The sequence below is a fragment of the Gouania willdenowi genome, chromosome 18 (genome assembly GCF_900634775.1).
Source record: "Gouania willdenowi chromosome 18, fGouWil2.1, whole genome shotgun sequence".
Taxonomy (NCBI): domain Eukaryota; kingdom Metazoa; phylum Chordata; class Actinopteri; order Blenniiformes; family Gobiesocidae; genus Gouania; species Gouania willdenowi.
This window is the reverse complement of record NC_041061.1, coordinates 7252277-7271903: the sequence shown is the minus strand read 5'-3', so window position 1 is coordinate 7271903 and position 19627 is coordinate 7252277. Positions and strand designations below refer to the sequence as shown.

Genomic DNA, 19627 nt, shown 5'->3' with positions numbered 1-19627 from the left:
CTTATTAGTTTTTCACTAGTTACATTGCACCAGAAAAAACCTTTATTTTTGAAAACCTAAAAATAAACAAATTTCTCATGTTCTCCAGTTTATATTGTTTAACTTACTAGTGAAAAATGAACAAACAAATGATTATAAGACACAGAGGAAAGCTGCAATGGCCTCATGCAAGGGATTTTCACTATCAGCGAGTGGTGAAATAAAAGTTGGGATCCAAAATAAAAAATTAAGAAGTCGCATAAAGAAAATGTGTTTTATACCCCAAGAAAAAGTAATCTTTATATTATACATTAAAACAGAGATCACGTTTTTTTCTTACATTTCCACATGCAGTAATGGGCCAATGAAAATAGTAAATAAAAATATTTTTTCAGATTTCAAGAGACTGTCACCCAAGAACCACTGCATACGTATATGTGACTAATCATCAGTGATGTGAGCAGTCTATGTTCATAGCTCTAAGCTGATCACATTACAGAGAACTAAGGCATATGTAAAGTTATTTACTGAAGGCCCAAACATGTTCCCAAACAACTTTTTTTTCCAATTTTGAGGAGCTAGCATGGCCACCAGATATGATGCATAGCAGATATTTGTGTATATTCTCAGAGTAGGTGGAGCTCTATTACTTTACCAAATTTCACTTTCCTGAGATGTTTGAAGCTGAAAATGGAAGAAAAATAAGGACACGTAAAAATTCCAACATATCTCCCTCACTAAATTGTCCACATCTCAAAAAGTATTTATCTGATCAAACTAAAAGTTTACCTTTTTAATAATCACAGAACAATTGGTAAAAAAAAAATTCAGAATATTTTTTAGACCAAAGTATGAGGGCTATTTGTGGAATAAATTTCAAACTGGTCTGTTTTGTTTCCAGGAAAAGAAAATCAGTCTACTATCACTTCTAGAGTCCATGTGAATCACCGTATGAAAGGAACTCCTGTAAAGTTACCAAAACACTTCCACATCAAACATTCACTCATCTCTGCCAAAGCACAGCAGGACCCATTTTTTGTAAAATAAAGCTGTATTTTTTCATATAGACTGAATGCTATTAAACATATGCTGCTATATAGAACTGTACGATGTGTAAAAAATTGATGTGATGGTTCAGTGTATATGTGTAAACTATTCTCACCTTTTTATTAAAGCATTAATTATTAATTTTCCATCAGATCTTCTATTGATGAGTCATTGAACAACAGCACACGTTTCATTATTTTTCCTTTATTGATTATTACAGCCCCGTACAGGAGGAAAGAGCTTTGTTTTTTGGAAGTGAAGCCGATTTGTGATCAACAAAGTGAAAACTTTGCTTGTTGGGTCCACCATCGATGGAATAAATTATTATGGAGGAAAGACAGATGTCAGAGACTCCAACAGCTGCACTGATCAATTATCTCAGCTCCACCACTTTGCTTTTCAGGGTCTGAACGTTTGCACCGGAGAACTCGAACACCTGAAAAACAAGATCAAAACTATCAGTTTAGGATCTTTTCCTCTTTAAACCAGGGGTTCTCCACCTTGGGGGCCAGGACCACATTTAAATGAGCCCATTTTTGCTTATTTCCTGCATCTACACCAAACTTGCCATAGTTGAACCTATTTTCATCACTTTTTCTTGCTATATTTTTACATCTTTTAATGCATTTTTGCTACATTACTCACATCTCAATGCCTTTTCTGCATATTTTTTCCACTTTCAAGACACTTAAACCCTTTCAACCTCCTATTGTCACACATGTTGACCCATTGTCACTTTTAACCTCTTCACCATATTTCATGCTTTTTTTTTTTTTGCCAATTAACCACATCAACAATTTGTCACAGCCGTTATTTGCCAACTAATTGTTCCAATATTGACACTGTTTTTTTAAAAAAAAAAAAAAAAAAAAAACACAAACACACTTTGTCTGTTTTTGGCCACTTTAATTTGCAACTTTTAACCAATTTCTAATGTTTTTAAAATCCCATTTCACCACCGTTTCCACCATTTTTGGTCACTTTTAACCCATTTTACTTCTGATTAAAACAAGAATTTACTATACACTATGGCACAAATAATAAACTTCCTGGAGTGGATATTATTCAGATCAATAAATAAATGTAATCAGATTTATAGAACAATGGACCATCATTTTGCTGACTTTATGGATGGACCTCCCCTTTATTCTCTCTTATAGATGGCTGCAACCACTACTTTAAACACCTAACGTTTGTACTTTAACCTGGAATGTTTCATAGTTTCAACAAACACAAAGTTGTCCCACTTTTGTTGTGTTTACGTGTTGGTAGAACCAAAAATCAAATGCGTTGCTTTAGCCTCCAAACGTTAAAGTGAGGGACTTTAAATTAAAAAAAAAAACCACAATTAATATTTGACATTGTGGCACTTTCCTTATACTTCCACTGTCAGCAGCATCATTACTCAATGTGTTCACAAAGTGTGGACTTAATGGCAGCTGTTACATTAAATGAGATCATAAATGTGACGCACCTTCTCTCCGTTCTTGTAAAAATGAAAGGTGGGCATGCAGTTGATCCCACAGTGACCGCTGACGTCCTGCAAACAACAAAGGAACCAGTCAGAAGAAGAAGAGCTGCGTTCACACTGAGCTCCACAATGTGAACTATTCCATTTGTTGGATACTATGTGGGGACATTTTTCAATTGTGTACGGTGGGCAAGCGGAATGTAAAATAGGCAAACATCCCCTTTTCAAAACAAAAGCATCACTTCTCGTCTTCCATTAGTTTTTTTTTTTACTGTTTTGAAGTTAACAGGAAGTTTTGTCGGTAGCACAAAGGCAAGTCTCCGTAAATCTCTGAAGTGTCAGAATGAAATGTGTCTACGTGAGTTTTATGGATGAAATGAGCACATGCTGATATTCTACTTGGTCATTTTCTCATTTAAAATGTTTTCAGAACTTTCAAAGATGGAGAATCAGAGATATTTAGCCTCAGTGTGAACAAGGTTTTTGTCATTGTAGGTTTAAAATGCATCTTGGGAAAATCGTAAGTATACTTCATTGGGAACGCTCATCATCCTGATCATACTATGGTATATAGTAGACAGTATATACTCATTGTGTTTGTAGTATGGGTGTAAGAAAAATTAGATTTGGTGATATATCGCCTTATTTCACCGCACGATTATTGTTTTGATTATTTTTTTTTTTTTTTAAATGTCCAGCAAGTTTCTTTTTGAATAATGTTATTCAGACAACGGTTCCTTAGGAAATCCACTTTGATCTCCTGACATGTTTCCATTGACAGCTTAAAGTCTTCATCAGAGGTGTCTGCTGATTGCTTTGATGTTTTCTTCTACTTCTGCATAGTAATACCAGCAAGATTCTAGTGGATTTACTAAGGAACATTGTCTGAATAAATTAAACCTCAACCTACAAAACAAAAAAACATTTAACATATGCATAGCACATAAATGCTAAGTATAACTGTGTAAACCACATCACACCTTGTTAAACTACCTCACTCCTCAATGCATTTTAGTTTGGAAGTTGAGTGCACTTTAATTTATGAAACATACTGGGCACTTAATTATTTTATCACTTTACAGAATCAGAATCTGTTGTAGAAGCTATTTTTTTTCTTTCAAAAATGTAATTTGACAACACACACTTGTTTTTGTACAGTCATTTCAAACACAGCCTTAGACAAATGTTAACCCTCAATCTTTAGTCTGTTCTCATGCATTCAAATCCCAAACTCTATAATTACATCCATTCTTTGCATTTTCCCCAAAACATGCTAATGCTAACTGTAGCTGTGAGCTTATTGTAACCAGTGAATGACACACTGAAGCGTCTCCTGTGGTTTTTAGACATTTAAAACCGACGCCCTTTTCTATTGTAATAATAAAAAGAATTACTCACATCAGCCTCGTCCACGTCCACCTTCAGGAAAACCACGTTGTTGTTATCAGGATCAGCTTCCATTTTCTGTAAGATCAACGAGTGTCAACACAAAAACCAACACGACTCATCCACCCTAAGACCAAGTGAGCAATCTGCAGCAGCTTACCGCAAACTCGGGGGCGATCTGTTTACAGGGGCCGCACCATGTGGCCGTGAAGTCCACCACCACCAGCTTGTTCCCAGCTTCCTTCAGGAGGGCCTTGAACTCATCCTAGGAAACGGTCAGCCAGAGACGGGAAAAATGGAATTGCACATTTTCATTTTCAAAATGAGTGAACTATAGTTATTTACATTTTTCATATTGAAATCATGTGAGATTTTAACGTGTGTCCATTTGTTAAAGTCGCTACACATCAGGGGACACATTTTTTTTTTTGGAAATGTGTGACACTGTCCCCCAAAATTTGTTGGTGGGGTTTTAGTAGGTGCCATCGAGCTTTTTCCATTTCAGGAGGTGAAATCTGTTATATTAGGTCATAATTTACGTGCAAAAATAAAATTTTTCTCTCTGTGTCGACACGTTTATGGTGAATAACAGTGCGTAAATTAGTGAAATTATCAAAAAACAGGCATGTGACAGTATATTCACTGTTACTTTGCAATTTCTGCCTCATTTTGTTAGAAAAATAAAAACAAAAAAAAAAAATGTAAAAAGTATATATATATAAATAATATTCGCCAGGAATTGTCGTTTTTTTTCCCCCACTGTTTATTTTCAGTGATTGCATAATATCTATATTCCCTGTCATTTTGCAATTTCTGCCTGATTTTGTTTGAAAACTATCAATTTGGGAGTATTTTACAAAAATTCTAAAACAAACTTAACTTATCATTTTATTGACAAATGTTTCTAAAGTGTTTTGGTCTCACTGAGTTTATGGTGTCCTGATGTGAGTTTAAAGCAGTTTTAATTTTAAAGTGTTTTAAAGCATGGGTCCTCAACTGGTCTCAACTTGGGACCCACATTTTGCCACGTCATTAAAGCGAGACCCACCTTTATTTTTATATATAATTCAACCAACCAAATTTAGTTTTTCAAAATCAGCAGTTGAAAACATGCAACATGCATTCCACAGCATACCTGTCAAAAGAAAAGTTTCTTTCAAAATAAAAGACAAGTCCAACACAGTTGAGAATCGGTGTTCTAAAGTTTTTAAGAAAGAATTTACATGTTTTATATATATATATATATATATATATATATATATATATATATATATATATGTGTGTGTGTGTGTGTGTGCTCATAAAAGCCAAGCTTTAACTCATTTTATCGAACATAATATTAACTGCTGATGGGATTAATATTAAACACCTGGCTTTAATCAATGTCACGTGTGTTAGGGAGGGACGATGGACGTGTTTTTAAGGTTAAGGCGAAATTGAAACTTCAGCCAAACGTTCACACCAGGAACAGAGAAAGTGTAAGTCAAATACTGTTTCCAAAACGAATTATATTAACAGTTATTGTGATAAATTACGGTTTTATTCCCTTCAGCTCTAGCAACTCTACGCATTTTTCGTTACGACTTTTACTATTCACAGAACAACTGCGTAGTTTCCGCTGCAGCACGAGGGGAAACAGAAAAGCCGAGAAAGAACGAGGCTTCATAATGACTTTCGGGGGTTTCCGGTAGTTTGGGGTGTTTTCATTTGGTCCCGCCCAAAGTCCAGCACTCATGGTCGGATACCGAGCTCAGTTTAACACGATGTATCATACAGTGACTGAGCAAAACGCGGTTTTACGGCGATATACAGGGAATAATCAATATCAAATATGTGAGTTTAACTTTAGCTTAGCTTAAAAGGTTGTAGTGATGTCATAAAAAGTATTAAAACGGTGAAAACGAGCTCCACAAACATGGAGAATGACCCACGGGAGGCGAACGCTACCACGTTTTGTTCAAATTTACTGAGACAATTCATTCATTAATCTGAGTAAATAATTAATAAAAGCCACCAGACTTACCAGGTTTTGCACTTCTTTGACCATTGTAGCGGTTGTAGTGCGTCGTTGGTCCGCGTTAAAGCTGCAGAATGGTCAGTGAATGAATGCCTGGAAGGGAAAAGATACCGTATTAATGGATACGTCAAGTTCCCTCACCGCAGCGTACGCTTCCGCGGCTCCCTTTTCAAAATAAGAGCATAACTCAATATATTTGTATCTCAATGCAGCAAAAACAAACACGTGAAATTAATTGTAGCGACATATTTTTTAACATTAAGAAACAACTATAAAGGTTAATAAGATGATTAAAATTTAAAAAAGGAAGAATTATTGTCGTCAGTATTGTTATCTATCTATAATGTAAGAAAGGTCTGCGTGTGTGTCCGTGGAGCGAATAGGAGTCAATTGATCATTCCAAAACCAATTTACAATCAAATTGAAATGACCAAATTGTTGTAGAACACTGATGAAGTCATCAACAGTGACTTAATCATTAGTGTTGTATTCTATGCTAATGCTAAGCTATTGTAGTGCGATGCTGTCTGTCTGTACACAATAACTTGAAAAGTTATAAATGGATTTTGATGACATTTTTCAGAAAATGCTGATAATGGGTCAAGGTACAGCTGATTACATTTTGGTGATGTTCTGGCTACCAAAAGAAAAAAAAAATATATATATATATATATATATCCCACTCATTTTCCCATCCACACTGTGGAACTCCTGTTAATGTCAATATGAATACATACCTCAGATGGGCACTGTACTAGTTAATATTAATATCAATGCTATTATATTACTGTTTGGAATCTGAAACACACACACACACACACACACAAAGTAGAATAGAATATATTTTCATTTGTCATTCGTAATGCACATTTTCAATCTGCGAAAGAAATGTAGTTGCTGCTTTATATGTACGTGTTAGGGATGGGACTTTTTGTCGACAAAACGACCGACATTCGACACATGCTCCCCTCGACAAAAAAAATAGCGTCGACATGTCGAGGGGGCGGGGCTTGTGGGATTTCCAGATTGCATTTTTATTTTTTGGCTTTTAATTTATTACATTTTCTATTCAAATACACATCATAAAGTGCCACTTTTCCCATAATGAAATTAAATATTTTAAGTAAAACAAATCAACTTTTTCTAAATGGGATCGCCACTTGACGCGTTGATGATGACGAGTCCGGGCCCGCTAAAAGGGCTAAACAGGTGGATGCAATGGTTTCATTCTTCGGAGAGGATTATTTCAAGGGGGACACGGTCACATCTGACCATTCTGAAATAGAACGTTACACAAACGAAGAAGGAATATCACCCAGTCAGGATCCTGCGCTCTGGTGGTCTCTCAATGAGTCCAGATTTAAAAACCTGAGCCGTCTGGCAAAAGCCTACCTCTGCATCCCCGCCACATCTGTGCCGGCGGAAAGAGTGTTTTCAGCCGCAGGACTGGTCGTGAATAGACTCCGCAGTCGCCTTCTACCCAAACATGTAGACATGCTTCTGTTCTTAAACAAAAATTAGGCCGAAATGGTAAGATACCTATATATATTTTATTTTCACTGAGATCTGAGTTGTTGGTGTTAGGCTCCGTCCTTTTCTGTGGTTTAAAAAAAAATGGGCACGCTGTTTTTCGATTTTAATTGTTGCTTATTTTCACGAGTGATAAACATGTTCATTTAGTTTGTTTTTTTTATTTGTAAAATTAACTTGTTTAGGCTACATGTAGCCTACAAAACTAAATAATAAATGAACTGGCTGTTTTATTTCTGTAAATTCCAAACGGCAAAAAGTACGTCTTATGTGTTTGTAAGGCTGTTGAATAAACATCTTAAATCTCTCTCTCTCGTTTTTTATTATTACTGCTTTAATGGTCAATATTGGACACTAGAGCCATGTTTTTTAGACTAAAATTAACTAGTACAACAGTATAGATTATTTTCCACCCTCCGCATTGCTGCTGCTCTTTAAAAAAAAAAGAAAAAAAAAAAAAGGCCGACAATTCGACAAAAAGTCGACACATGGGCCTCGACAATCGATTTCCCAAATCTCGTGTCGTTCCCATCCCTTGTACGTGTACCTCTTAGTAGTGTTGTAGTAGTCGAGACCGGTCTTGAGACCAAATTTTAAAGGTCTCGTCTCGGACTCAGAAGCATTTTGACTCGGTCTTGTCTCGGACTCGGGATTTTCCCTCAAGACCGTTCGAGACCAGCACTAACTCCTGCTGTTTTTAAAATGTTATAATGTGATAATAACAAGGAGAAGAACTGGATAAAACAATCCTTTATTCATTCTTTAATCCACCCCGTATAATGACCACAACCTTCCTTAATGTGACTGAGTGACACACAGAGAGAGAAGCGGGAGCTAAACATGTCGGCTAACTTGTTGGTTGTGAAATTTAGTTTCACGAACCACAAAGAATACATTTGTAAAAGCACAGCAAAGAGGAAACACTCTGCAGTGTGTTATTTCTTGGCAGAAATACTTTTAAACACTTGCTGTATATTCAGCTGACATAAAAATATTGTTTTCAAATATGTAGAATAATTGTGAATTTATCAGTAGCATTAGTAGTTTTAATAAAGAGAGAATGTTATTTAACTGTTGAACCTTGTCATAATTTTATTTATATATATATATATTTTTAATTTAAAAAAAAAAAAAAAATGTTTATGGTCTTGACTCGGTCTCGGCTCCCGGAAGTCTTGGTCTTGTCTTGGTCTCGGATAGTGTGGTCTTGAACCCAACACTACCTCTTAGGCCCACTACTTACATTTGGAGGAAAATTGAGCACTTCTTCATTTGTTACTCTTATTTTGAAAGTCGCCACCTTTGCAACACTATCCGTATCGATATTAAATGTGCTTGATAGTGGTTTTGACTGACGTTTTTATTTTTTTCCTGCCAAAAGCACTTGATAACTAATAACCTAATGCATCCTGTTACTTATGTGTGTTCAATAATTATTTTTTAAACATTAGCTATGAATAAACATGACATTAAACGAAAAATGAAAGTGTCCGTAATGAAAATGTCCAAAAAAGCATTATTTTACATATAGAAAGACATAATGTTCACGTATGTGTCGATGAAATGCTTGTGTGTATATGAAATGCATAAGTAGGCAAATTCAAGCTGTTTAGTTAATTGATGAATTGTTTTAAAGAGACTTTCCAGTCACAATGACTAAGCGAATTTCAGGTTTACCGGAACAGCCTGAGTTTGTTTGCTTTACTACATCAGAAACGTGCCTTTACGTCATTACGTCACACTCCTTAAAGTGACATTTAAAACAAAAAAACATTTTTTTAAATTTTTTTTTTTTTTTTACAGCAATCAATGAAAAATGTGAGTGGTTGCAGCACTTTAGTATTATATTCATTTTTTTTTTGGTTTACTGTGGTACAATCCCAAAATATTACAAGTATTTATTGAGAAATTTGAATGTCAAACAATCTAATCTAACACTTTTTTGTTGCTTTTACAGATTTTTCTCAGTTTGATAAACGCTATGTTGTAGTTTGTCCAGCAGAGGTCATTGTATCTCATTGTATCGAACGCTTCATTAACCTGAACCTTTTTCCACACACATTGTTCACAAAGCTTAAATATATAATAAACACAACTGAATACCCTATTCACCATTGGTTTGATTTCCAAAAGAAAAAGTAAAAAAATGTCTGAGGCTCCGTACTAAAGCACAAAATATTGGAGGAAAAGTTATAAAATGTCTCAAAACACATAAAAGGATTCTAACAACGTGACAACTAAAGCACATGAAATGAAAGGAAAATTTATAAAATGACTCCAACAACAACAAAAACACGTAAATGAAATGAAAAATACACAAAATGACAAAGATGCACAAAATGATTAAAAAAAAAAAAACACAAAATAAAAACTAAAGCATATAAAATGTGAGGAAAAGTTACAAAATGACTCAAAATAACAAAAATACACAAAAGGATTCCAACAAAACCACACAAGACGATTACAAATATACACAAAAATAACAGGAAATATTTACAAAACCACAACTGAAAATACATAAAATGACTCCAAACACACACCAAACGACAACAAAAGTGCATAAATTGAGAGAAAATTAACAAAACGACAAAGATACACAATATTATTTCAAACACACAAAACGACAACACATTAACACACAAGCACATAAAATGAGAAGGAAATTTGTAAAACGACACCAAACGCCCACAAAACGACAATAAAAACACACAAAAGGACTCCAATACCCGAAATGACAAAGCACATAAATTGAGGGAAAATAAACAAAACACACAATGACTCCAAACACAGAGAAAATAACATCAAAAATACACAAAATTAAAACAGAAATTCCCAAAATGACTTCAAACGTATGCAAATCAACAACAGCAATACAATACAGTGAAAATACACAATCTTTATTTACGAAGCAAGGAATTTCTTGGTCTGTGTGTCTGTGGCTCACATATTTCTGCGGTTCAGGGACAGACAGAGCTGAGACTTTCAACATGGCTGCTGCTTGGTTCAATGCTGTGCAACTTTGGATTTGTTTAGACGCCTCACCCCCACGCCCCATGGGAGCGGACACTTATAAGAACTGATGTTGACAGGTAGTCATGGTAACGCAGGATAAGTTAGAACAGCTCAATGTTGACTTTCTGCGAAGTGTCTTGTGATAACACGTGTTGTGAATTGGTGCTATACAAATAAAGATTCATTGATTAGTGAAGAAAAAAAACAAGAATCAACAGAAGAAAGTCCTCTTTTTTGTAGTTCTAACTCTCTCTCAGCAGGTTGCAGATGTATGCTAGCCTATATTACAGTGCTAAATATATATATATATATATATATATATATATATATATACTTCCTACAGGCACAGCACTAGTATGGGACAACAAAAACACAGAATCCCTTCATTCTTTCTCTCATTCTGACATGAATGTCTGTAATGTGGCCCTCGATTCAGATTGCGAGGGCATCTCCTGTGTACAGCCCTCTTCAGATCACTCCACGGATGTTCAATCAGATTCAGGTCTGGACTCTGGCTGGGCCACTCCAAAACCTCAGTCTTATTCTGGTGAAGTCATTCTTTTGTTGATGTGGCTGTGTGCTTAGGGTCATTGTCATGTTGAAAGATAAAGTTCCTCTTCATCTTCAGCTTTCTAACAAAAGCCTGAAGGTGCCAACACTGCCTGGTATTTGGAACTGTTCATAATTCCCTCCACCCTGACTAAGGCCCCAGTTCCAGCTGAAGAAAAACAGCCCCAAATCATGATGCTGCCACCACCATGCTTTGTTGTAGGTAATGGTGTTATTTTGGTGATGAGCAGTGTTGTTTTTGCGCCAAATATACCTTTTGGAATTATGGCCAAAAAGTTCAACGTTGGTTTCATCGGAACATAACACATTTTCCCACATGCATTTGGGAGACTTCAAATGTGTTTTTGCAAAATGAAGCTGGGCTTGGATGTTTTTCTTTGTAAGATAAGGCTTCCGTCTTGCCACCCTACTCTATAGCCCAGACATATGAAGAAGACGGGAAATTGTGACATGTACTACACAGCCAGTATTTGCCAGAAATTTCTGCAACTCCTTCAATATTGCTGCATGCCTCTTGACAGCCTCCCTGATCAGTTTTCTTCTCGTCTTATCATTAATTTTGGACGGACGTCCTTTTCTTGGTCGATGATGACTGTCTTCACTGTGTTCCATGTTATATTTAATTCCTTAGAAATTCTTTTGTACGCTTCACCTGACTGATATCTTTCAACAATGAGATCCCTTTGATGCTTTGGAAGCTCTCTGCAGATCATGGCTTGTGCTGGAAGATGTGGTTAAATGGTGACAGGTGTGTGCGGACTCCAATTTAACATGAGTTTGAATGTGATTGGTTAAATCCGAACACAGCCCCGTCCCCAGTTATAAGAGGGTGTGCAGACTTTTGCAACATCATTCTCTCAGTTTTTTTTTTTTTTTTTACGTTTGTTTTTCATTTGCATTGTACAGGTTATAGGTCACATTAAAGGTGGAAAAAATTGTGAAATTATTTATCTTGGTGTCATTTTTTTACATCACAAAAACCTGGCATTTGAACTGGGGTGTGTAGACTTTTTATATCCACTGTATATCTAATGATCCCATCTGTTAGTGGCAGTGCGTACATGTGGATGTTTCACATTTTGTTGAGCTGCTCAGGCCTTTCTTTAGTCACTGTAGGTACTTGGATGTGGTTAATTATGTTTTATTTCAGTCATTTCTTACTTGTATTTGAATATTTTTTCTGTACCGTTTCAGAGGGTGTGGACTGTGACTATGCTTGAGATGAGCGGCTGAATTAAAAACAAAGGTCGTTAAGCTGCTGAGAGCTGTAGCCTGTAGACTCTTAAAACCCTCTCTGTAACCATGGAGCAGCCACTCAGCACAACAACATCCTAATGAGTGGCACATTTCCATCTCTCCATCAAACAAACAGCTCAGGTCGTGGCTGCTCGCTCCTCACACCTCACTAATGCACTTTCATTTTCCTCTACAGAGGCATTTATTGTAGCGTGCACTCATTGGAAATACTGTCAAAATCTATCAAAGTTGAGTGTTTAACAATAATAATAATCGCTAGATCTTTGTTCTAATAAGCATTTAAAGCTCCTGGAGATAAAACAAAATAAAAAATCCAAACATAGCGTAGGCCTCATGGAAAGAAAAATCAAAGATTATTAGCTTAAAAAAAATATGTAAAAAGTTGAAATTGAAGTTTGTTTTCATCTCCACTGTAAACACACGTTTGTTGGAAAAGTTTCTCGCATTGCATTGTGGGATGTGGAGTCCCGTAGACCCATACTCGTACCCTTTCAGTTAATTTTTAATTTTACTTCAGATCGGATAATTTTGTGTATTTTGGGGTAGTTTTGTGTATTTTGGTTAAACTGGCAAATAAAGGGCACGAGAAATTGTAAATATGGTTAAATTGGCAAAAATAAGCATGAAATATAGTGAAAAGAGGTTAAAAGTGACATTAATGGGTCAGCATATGCAGCATTAGGTGGAAAAGTGGTGGAAAGGGTTTAAAAGTGCTGAAAATGTCTTGAAAGTGGAAAAAATGCTCAGAAAAGCCATTGAAATTTGATGGAGAAGTGGCAGGAATGGAAGTAATGTATGAAAACTACATTAAAAGGAGCAAAAATATGACAACAAAATGTGATGAAAATAGGTTGAGAACTCCTGGTCTACAAGACTCCACATCCCACAATGCAATGCATGTAACTTTTCCAAAAATGTCAATAAACTGAGTTTTTACAGTGGAGATAAAAAAACAAAAACCTTTTGAGCATCAATTGTAATATTTTATATCTTTTCTTGGGAGCAAATTATTGATGTATTGATCTATGAGGCCGACACTGTTTTTATCTGATTAAAAAAAACCATTGTCTCCAGGAGCTTTAAAAAGTAAAGCTCTTTCAGGGGAACATTTTCATATCATCATGAGTTGAAATACGTTCTTCAGTTATATGTAAAAATCAAGAAATGTCAAAACATAGACACACAAAACCAAATAAAAGATGTTAAATTGTGTTTATTCAGAGATCATAATCATGTTTTTGTGCCATTAATGAGTAAATCTGGACTTAATTGGATCAACTCCACCTGCCTTTAAAAAGTGGTGGTTATAGCTAAGCTAACAGCACTTAATACAGTGATCACATGACCATGAACAAACTGTTGGGTTTCTTTATCAATAAATGTGAGTTAGTTGCATAGACTATATCAGTTCCTGCACTCGTTTTTTCAGTTCTTCACCAGTCGGAGCGATTAGGTCCTTCTCCTAAAAAAAAAAAAAAAAAAAGGGACAAAAGAAGGTCATAAACAAAAAGTGCTTGTTTTAGTTGCACAGATGTCCAAAGGACAGAAAAGACAGAAAAATGTCTTTAGGGAGAGAAAACCCCCAGAAATGTTCACCACAGTGACAGTATTTAATCCCTCTCTAATATTACATTTCCAAACTGTTCACCTCCAGACAATCTTTGGAATCTATTTGTGGTGTTTGTGAGTTATTTAGTGGGTTTTTTTATATATAATTTTGTGTATTTTGGATCATTCTGTGTATTTTGGATCATTCTGTGTATTTTGGATCATTCTGTGTATTTTGGATCATTCTGTGTATTTTGGATTCATTTTGAATGTTTTTGGAGTCTTATTGTTTGTATTTTTTAGTCATTTTGTTTACTTTGGATCATTTTGTGTCTTTGGTGTCATTTTGTTTGTTTTCTAGCCATGTTGTACATTTCTGGTGTCATTTAGTGTGTTTTGGATTATTCTGTGTATTTTTGATTGTCTTTGGAGTCATTTTGTGTATTGTAGATCATTTCTTTTGAGTGCTTTTGGACACAATCAGTTCAGACTCCTCCCCTCGGGCAGACGTTACAGGTCACTGTACACCAAAACAACCCCCCATAAGAACAGGTTCTTCTCCCAGTCTGTCACTCTGATCAATGCTAAACAGCCAAAGAGTGTCAGACCAGTTTCTGTGAAATAACCCTGGAACTAAATGTGTAAACATATACTATTTAATTTAAATGTTCACCTGCACTACTCATCACTGCACTACTGCACTATCATATTATTATTATTATTATCTTGTTATATTATTTTAGTTTAGTTTTGCACATATTAGTCTTTAACTACTGTTTATATTTTTTCTAGTTGAATGTTATTATTTAATGTTAACATTATTAGAGAGAGCACAGTTCACCAAGTCAAATTCCTCATGTGTATAACATACATTACATGGCATTTAAAGTTGATTCTGATTTTGATTTTGGATCATTTTGTGCATTTTTGAGTCATTTTGTGTATTTTGGATTCATTTTGTGTGTTTTTGGATTCATTTTGTGTGTTTTTGGATTCATTTTGTTTGTTTTATAGTGATGTTTTTTAATGTTCCACTGACCTTCTTCCCTTTGTTGTAGAAATGGATTACAGGTGTGCTACTGACGTTACAGTATCCAGCCACATCCTAAAACCAGACAGGAAATGACCAATCAGATAACAGCTGAGTCATTATATGAATGATTACCTGAAACGACGAGCGTTAGCCAAAACCAAACACTGATACAGAGCTCCATAATGGACTTACAGTAGCTTCATCTTTGTCCACCTTTGCAAAAACCACATTTGGGAATTGACCTGCCAACTCCTGCAGAACAGTCATCAAATCAAACATAGTTTGGTAAAAAGTCGTGTTTTCAATGTTGTGATGAAACTTCAGACTTACGTCAATGACAGGGTCCAGCTGCTTGGACTGCTCACATGATTTGCACCCAAAAAACACCACCACCAGCTTTGTCAGATTGTTTCTGATGATATCGCCGAAATCTTTCTAAAAAAATAATAATAAAACAAATCTCAGCCACTGCTTTCATCCACAGTATTTTAACCTCAATGCTTTAAACCCTGGGGATGAAGCTACCTGATTAATGGCCACAACTTCCTGTGTGGTAGGTAAAAAAATAAGATTTAAAATCTATAACAGACATGGGCAACTGGTACAACCCACAAGGTAAATGTGAAAAATGACACAAAATGACAGAAAAAGGCACATAAAAAGCAAAAATACACATAATTAATCCAAAAACAAACAAATGTACACAAAAACATAGAATGACAACACACATAACTAAAGACAACTACATGAATACACAATATGACAGAGAAATATACATTTTTGATGAAAACAACAGAAGCAAACTTTCCTGTATTAAGGTTATTATTATTCAAAATGTTGAAACAAATGTTGATAACGTGGCCCTCCGTAAACTAAATACTCCATTACTGCACTGAAGTCAACTTTTTTTTTTTGAAAAACCTTTAACTTCTTCAAATCTCACACAAATATATGTGCTTTAAATCGGCTCATTGATTTCTGTAGGTCTTTTTATAAAGTTAGTCATAGTCTAGTTATTGTCACTTAAAAAACATTGACGAAAACTACAATGAAAGGTTTTGGTCGAAAAAATTAACATTGCTTATATTCAAGTCATTTATTTAAAAAAAATTATTTGGTTGAAGAGATTTTTATTTTTTTTGCTTGTCATCTCGTGTAGAAGGCCGACACTCGAGTCATTCTTTTATTTGACATTTGATTCCCTCAGAACACACACACCCAACTCAGTGATACACTGAAACAAAGGTTACACTGCTCTGTAATTGCTCCCCATGTCAACAACACATTACATTTTTCAATACAGGTACTTAAAACACCTTCACTTTAAGATCACGTGCAATCTGGACCGGTGACTAGTGTAGGGTGTAACCTGGCCCCACCCTACTGGGGACTAGCTCCATCACTGTTAGGTGTTCCTCCCAGACGGACAAACCCCAAATCCCCATTGTTGATGTACAATAAAGACTATGGACTATGGTTATAATGACCACATTTGGTCTCACCCATAAATTGGTAACCATTGGTTCACGGCTCAACTAGTCTGGGACATTTGGATGGCCTGTCCTTTTCTGTTGGCCCTTCTGTTCACTAACCCCAACCAGTAGAAGCTGACGGCTGCCACCTCTGAATCTGGTTCCGCTGGTTCTTTCCATAAAAAGAGGGAGTTTTTTCTTGCCATTGTTGCTATATACTTGTTCATGTGGATCTTGTTGGGTTCTTTCTTTCTTACTATGAACCATATATTTTGTTAAGCGTGCTGAGATGACTTTGTTGTAATTTGCGCTATATAAATAAAGTTGTGTTGAGTAACCATTGGTTTAAAAAACAGCTTAGTTCTACATTAAGTCCCAATGGAAACTGTTGTGTTTTGGAGGTAAAACTGAGAATGTATTAGTCTTTGGATAGTCTTTCTATGGTAAAGATTAAGAACAATCATGTCTATAGTGTTTATCTGTAATTCATTTTCTAACATATATTGTCTTGAATTAACTGGAAAGGTTTATTTTACACTTTCCAAAAATAAGTTAACTTTTAGTTCCAACAAGATTAATTTTGTCTTCTTTTTGAATAGTATGTTAAGTTGAGGTTTTGTTTAGTCAGACACGGTTTTTCAAGAACCTTTTATCTCCTGGCATGTTTGAGGTGTTCTGCTCATCGCCTTTGAAGTTCCAGTCAGATAATCTCGCTGGAACTATAGAAGGAAACCTCAACTTAGTCAAGTGAGCCTTCAAAGGAACTATCAAAGGCGATCAGACTGGCAGTTGACAGTCAAAACATACCAGGAGATGAAAAAATCCTTAAAAACCTCAACTTAAGATGTTTAACTTTAACTTTATTTGCGTATACTGTATAGCATTTTAAACATGGTGAAAACAAGGCTCGGGGTTAGAACAAGATAAGTAATCAAGTTAACGAAACCTTAAAATTCTCGTGCCTGAAATCGATTTAGAACTAGCACTGTTCAGTAGTATTGAATGATTCAATGTGCTTTATTGTCATTTCACCATCAAGATGATAGAACAAAATTTCATAAACAGCACTCGGGCAAGCATCAAACAAGAGATTAATCCTACAACTTCAAAAAAACAAAAGGCTGATAGATGTACCCCAAAAAACCCTGAGAGGGGTTTCACCAAGACTCCTTTGACTAAATATCAGTGTTTAGTTGAGTTCAAACCTGCTGTGATGTAATTGGATTAGATCTACTTTATGTAAAATCATACTAGCCTGCACAGAACTAGAGATTTCATCAAACTAAAGAACATCAAGACAAATAGAAAGTACACTGTTTCTCCATTGATGACAGTTAGTACCCATTTAAAGAGTACTGATATCTCCTAGTACTCAGGTAGAAGTACTGTTACTTGATTGAAATTGTACTCAAGTACAAGTAAAAAGTAGCTCAATTAAAAAAAAAATCTTCCCACAATCTCCTTGCATACAGTAAACATCTCATGCACAAACTTAAAAAAATAAGAGATAAAATCTTGCACAATTCAAACTTCTGTATCGACATCTGTATGAAAATACAAAAAAGGTTTGTTAAAATGTACAATTCTTATTTAAATAAAATAACACCCATGAATTCAATTCTAAATAATATAAAAAATAGGTCGGCTATGATGTAATAAATTTGACAGTTGTCTGGTCATTTCATTTTTTGTAGTTTCTCAATGTTTGTTGATCATTTTAAAACATACAAACAAAAAAAGATTTACTCAGTAATGTTTGGGTGTAGAAATGTAACAAATTACTTCTTTTAAAATGTACTTAAGTGCAAGTAAATTGACTTGATTTAGAAATATACTCAAAAAAGTACAAGTACCCATAAAAGCAACTCGATTACAATAACGTGACTTTCACCTCTGTAAACAACAATAATAATCAATAAGAGAAACTTACCCAGCAGTGGGGCTGTGTACACGGCATTGTTGAAAGACTTTCTCTACGTTTTAACGAAGCTCGCAAACAGGTCTGGGAGTGTGCAGATACTGGTAGATACATCAGTTTTTATTCTATGCTCATAAATATAGCTTCATTTTAACAGGTAGATAATTTAATGATTACTGGGTGAGTACCTCCTCCCCTAAGGTGCTCCAACCAGTTTTAGTCACATTTGTTTTTGGTCACGAGTGATTATTTATCTGTATTTGCATATAATCATGACACGCAACTGTTCAGTTGGCTTCAATACAAACCGGAGCCAGTAAAATGAGACTCAACAGCTAGCAAATAAGCATCAAGCGAACATCTCAGGCCAATAGTTAATCAGTGCGAAAGCTAGCTAACAAGCAGAGGCTAACACTTAGCCTACAGACACGATTAGACTCACTCATAATGACTGAATGAGCTTGGATTGAGACAAATGTTAAACTTAGTGAACCCACAACATCCAAAGTTGTCTTTATTTATACATAGAAACACAGAGCTAGGAGAAATGTGTAGCTAACAGGGCTTGATGCTAATGCTAAATGTGAATATAGCAGCTAGCTAAGCTAACACAGTGACTTCCATTACTTTGGCAGGTTTTTAATTGTAGTTTTCATTGAGGGTGTATCAGTTAACTAATTACTATAAGACTCAATCATACTAACACCCAGAAGTCCAATACTGATCCACATTATTTATTGTTTTTACTAACATTATTGTGCTTTTAATCATTCTAAAAAAGTATCCTTGTGTGCTCAGAAAGGCACCTTTAAATAAAAATGTATATTATTCTTTGGGCGTTTTGGATTTCCTATTGAGTCATTGTGTTTGTAGTGTTTCTGCTAGTTCTATTTTAGTTTAGTTTTGCTATTTTTTCACACAATTACAACATAATTCTGTATGGGGTTTTTCTGAATGATACCTATTCACTCAACAGGCTAATTAACTGTTTACTAAATTAACTAAATTTAAAGTAATATTATACTAAGTTAAAAAAAAAGATTTACATGTAACATTAATTCACTATTATACGTTCTCTAAATCTAGTTTGAGTAAATATTATGTGCAATATTAGACATTACTCATTGTAGAACCCCACTTACTGCTTATTTATATATTTTCTGGGTTGTTATCTTGGCCAATATCTATCATTTATTTATTTTTTTCCCTAATTTTCATTACTGTATTTATATTTAGCTTTGGTTAGCTCAAAATGGCTATTGTGATTTTTTATAGATTGACTTGGATTTTTTGTTTAACGGGTTTGTTATTGGTTGCCATGGGTGCAGCCAAAACTGGATGTAGATAAACAATCTGGTTATAGTGACTCAGCCAAGATTGCCTGTCT

General features: G+C 35.1%; 3 protein-coding genes across 4 annotated transcripts in view; 1 reads left to right on the top strand and 2 right to left on the bottom strand.

The window, feature by feature from the left end:
* svep1 (sushi, von Willebrand factor type A, EGF and pentraxin domain containing 1) overlaps positions 1 to 1180 on the top strand; it is a 126305-nt gene extending 125125 nt beyond the window's left edge. For both annotated transcript variants that reach the window (XM_028473814.1, XM_028473813.1), the window contains one exon: positions 881 to 1180. In XM_028473814.1, coding sequence (XP_028329615.1) covers positions 881 to 911 — 31 coding nt within the window. In that variant the 3' untranslated portion in view covers positions 912 to 1180. The remainder of the gene's footprint in view (positions 1 to 880) is intronic.
* A 30-nt stretch (positions 1181 to 1210) lies between these two features.
* Positions 1211 to 6054, bottom strand: LOC114480035 (thioredoxin-like). Its single transcript, XM_028473816.1, has 5 exons — positions 5907 to 6054; positions 4044 to 4148; positions 3896 to 3961; positions 2501 to 2566; positions 1211 to 1462 (listed from the first exon to the last, which is right to left on the bottom strand). The coding sequence occupies exons 1-5, from the start codon at positions 5928 to 5930 to the stop codon at positions 1400 to 1402; spliced, it is 324 nt and encodes a 107-aa protein (XP_028329617.1). The 5' UTR covers positions 5931 to 6054; the 3' UTR covers positions 1211 to 1399.
* Positions 6055 to 13462: 7408 nt separating this feature from the next.
* On the bottom strand, positions 13463 to 18410 carry LOC114480034 (thioredoxin-like). The gene is made up of 5 exons (XM_028473815.1): positions 18253 to 18410; positions 15181 to 15285; positions 15043 to 15102; positions 14857 to 14922; positions 13463 to 13731 (listed from the first exon to the last, which is right to left on the bottom strand). The coding sequence occupies exons 1-5, from the start codon at positions 18352 to 18354 to the stop codon at positions 13669 to 13671; spliced, it is 396 nt and encodes a 131-aa protein (XP_028329616.1). The 5' UTR covers positions 18355 to 18410; the 3' UTR covers positions 13463 to 13668.
* Between the last annotated feature and the right edge of the window lie 1217 nt (positions 18411 to 19627).

Bases quoted from the DNA above. Each gene is read 5' to 3' on its own strand.
- LOC114480035 (XM_028473816.1), bottom strand. From the start codon at position 5,930: ATGGTCAAAGAAGTGCAAAACCTG. The intron at 4,149-5,906 runs GTAAGTCTGGTG...ACCGTTTCCTAG, and splicing joins TCAAAGAAGTGCAAAACCTG to GATGAGTTCAAGGCCCTCCT. The intron at 1,463-2,500 runs GTGCGTCACATT...CTTGTTTTTCAG, and splicing joins TTTACAAGAACGGAGAGAAG to GTGTTCGAGTTCTCCGGTGC.
- LOC114480034 (XM_028473815.1), bottom strand. From the start codon at position 18,354: ATGTATCTACCAGTATCTGCACACTCCCAGACCTGTTTGCGAGCTTCG. The intron at 15,103-15,180 runs GTAAGTCTGAAG...ACTGTTCTGCAG, and splicing joins AGCTGGACCCTGTCATTGAC to GAGTTGGCAGGTCAATTCCC. The intron at 13,732-14,856 runs GTCAGTGGAACA...TTTTTTTTTTAG, and splicing joins TCTACAACAAAGGGAAGAAG to GAGAAGGACCTAATCGCTCC.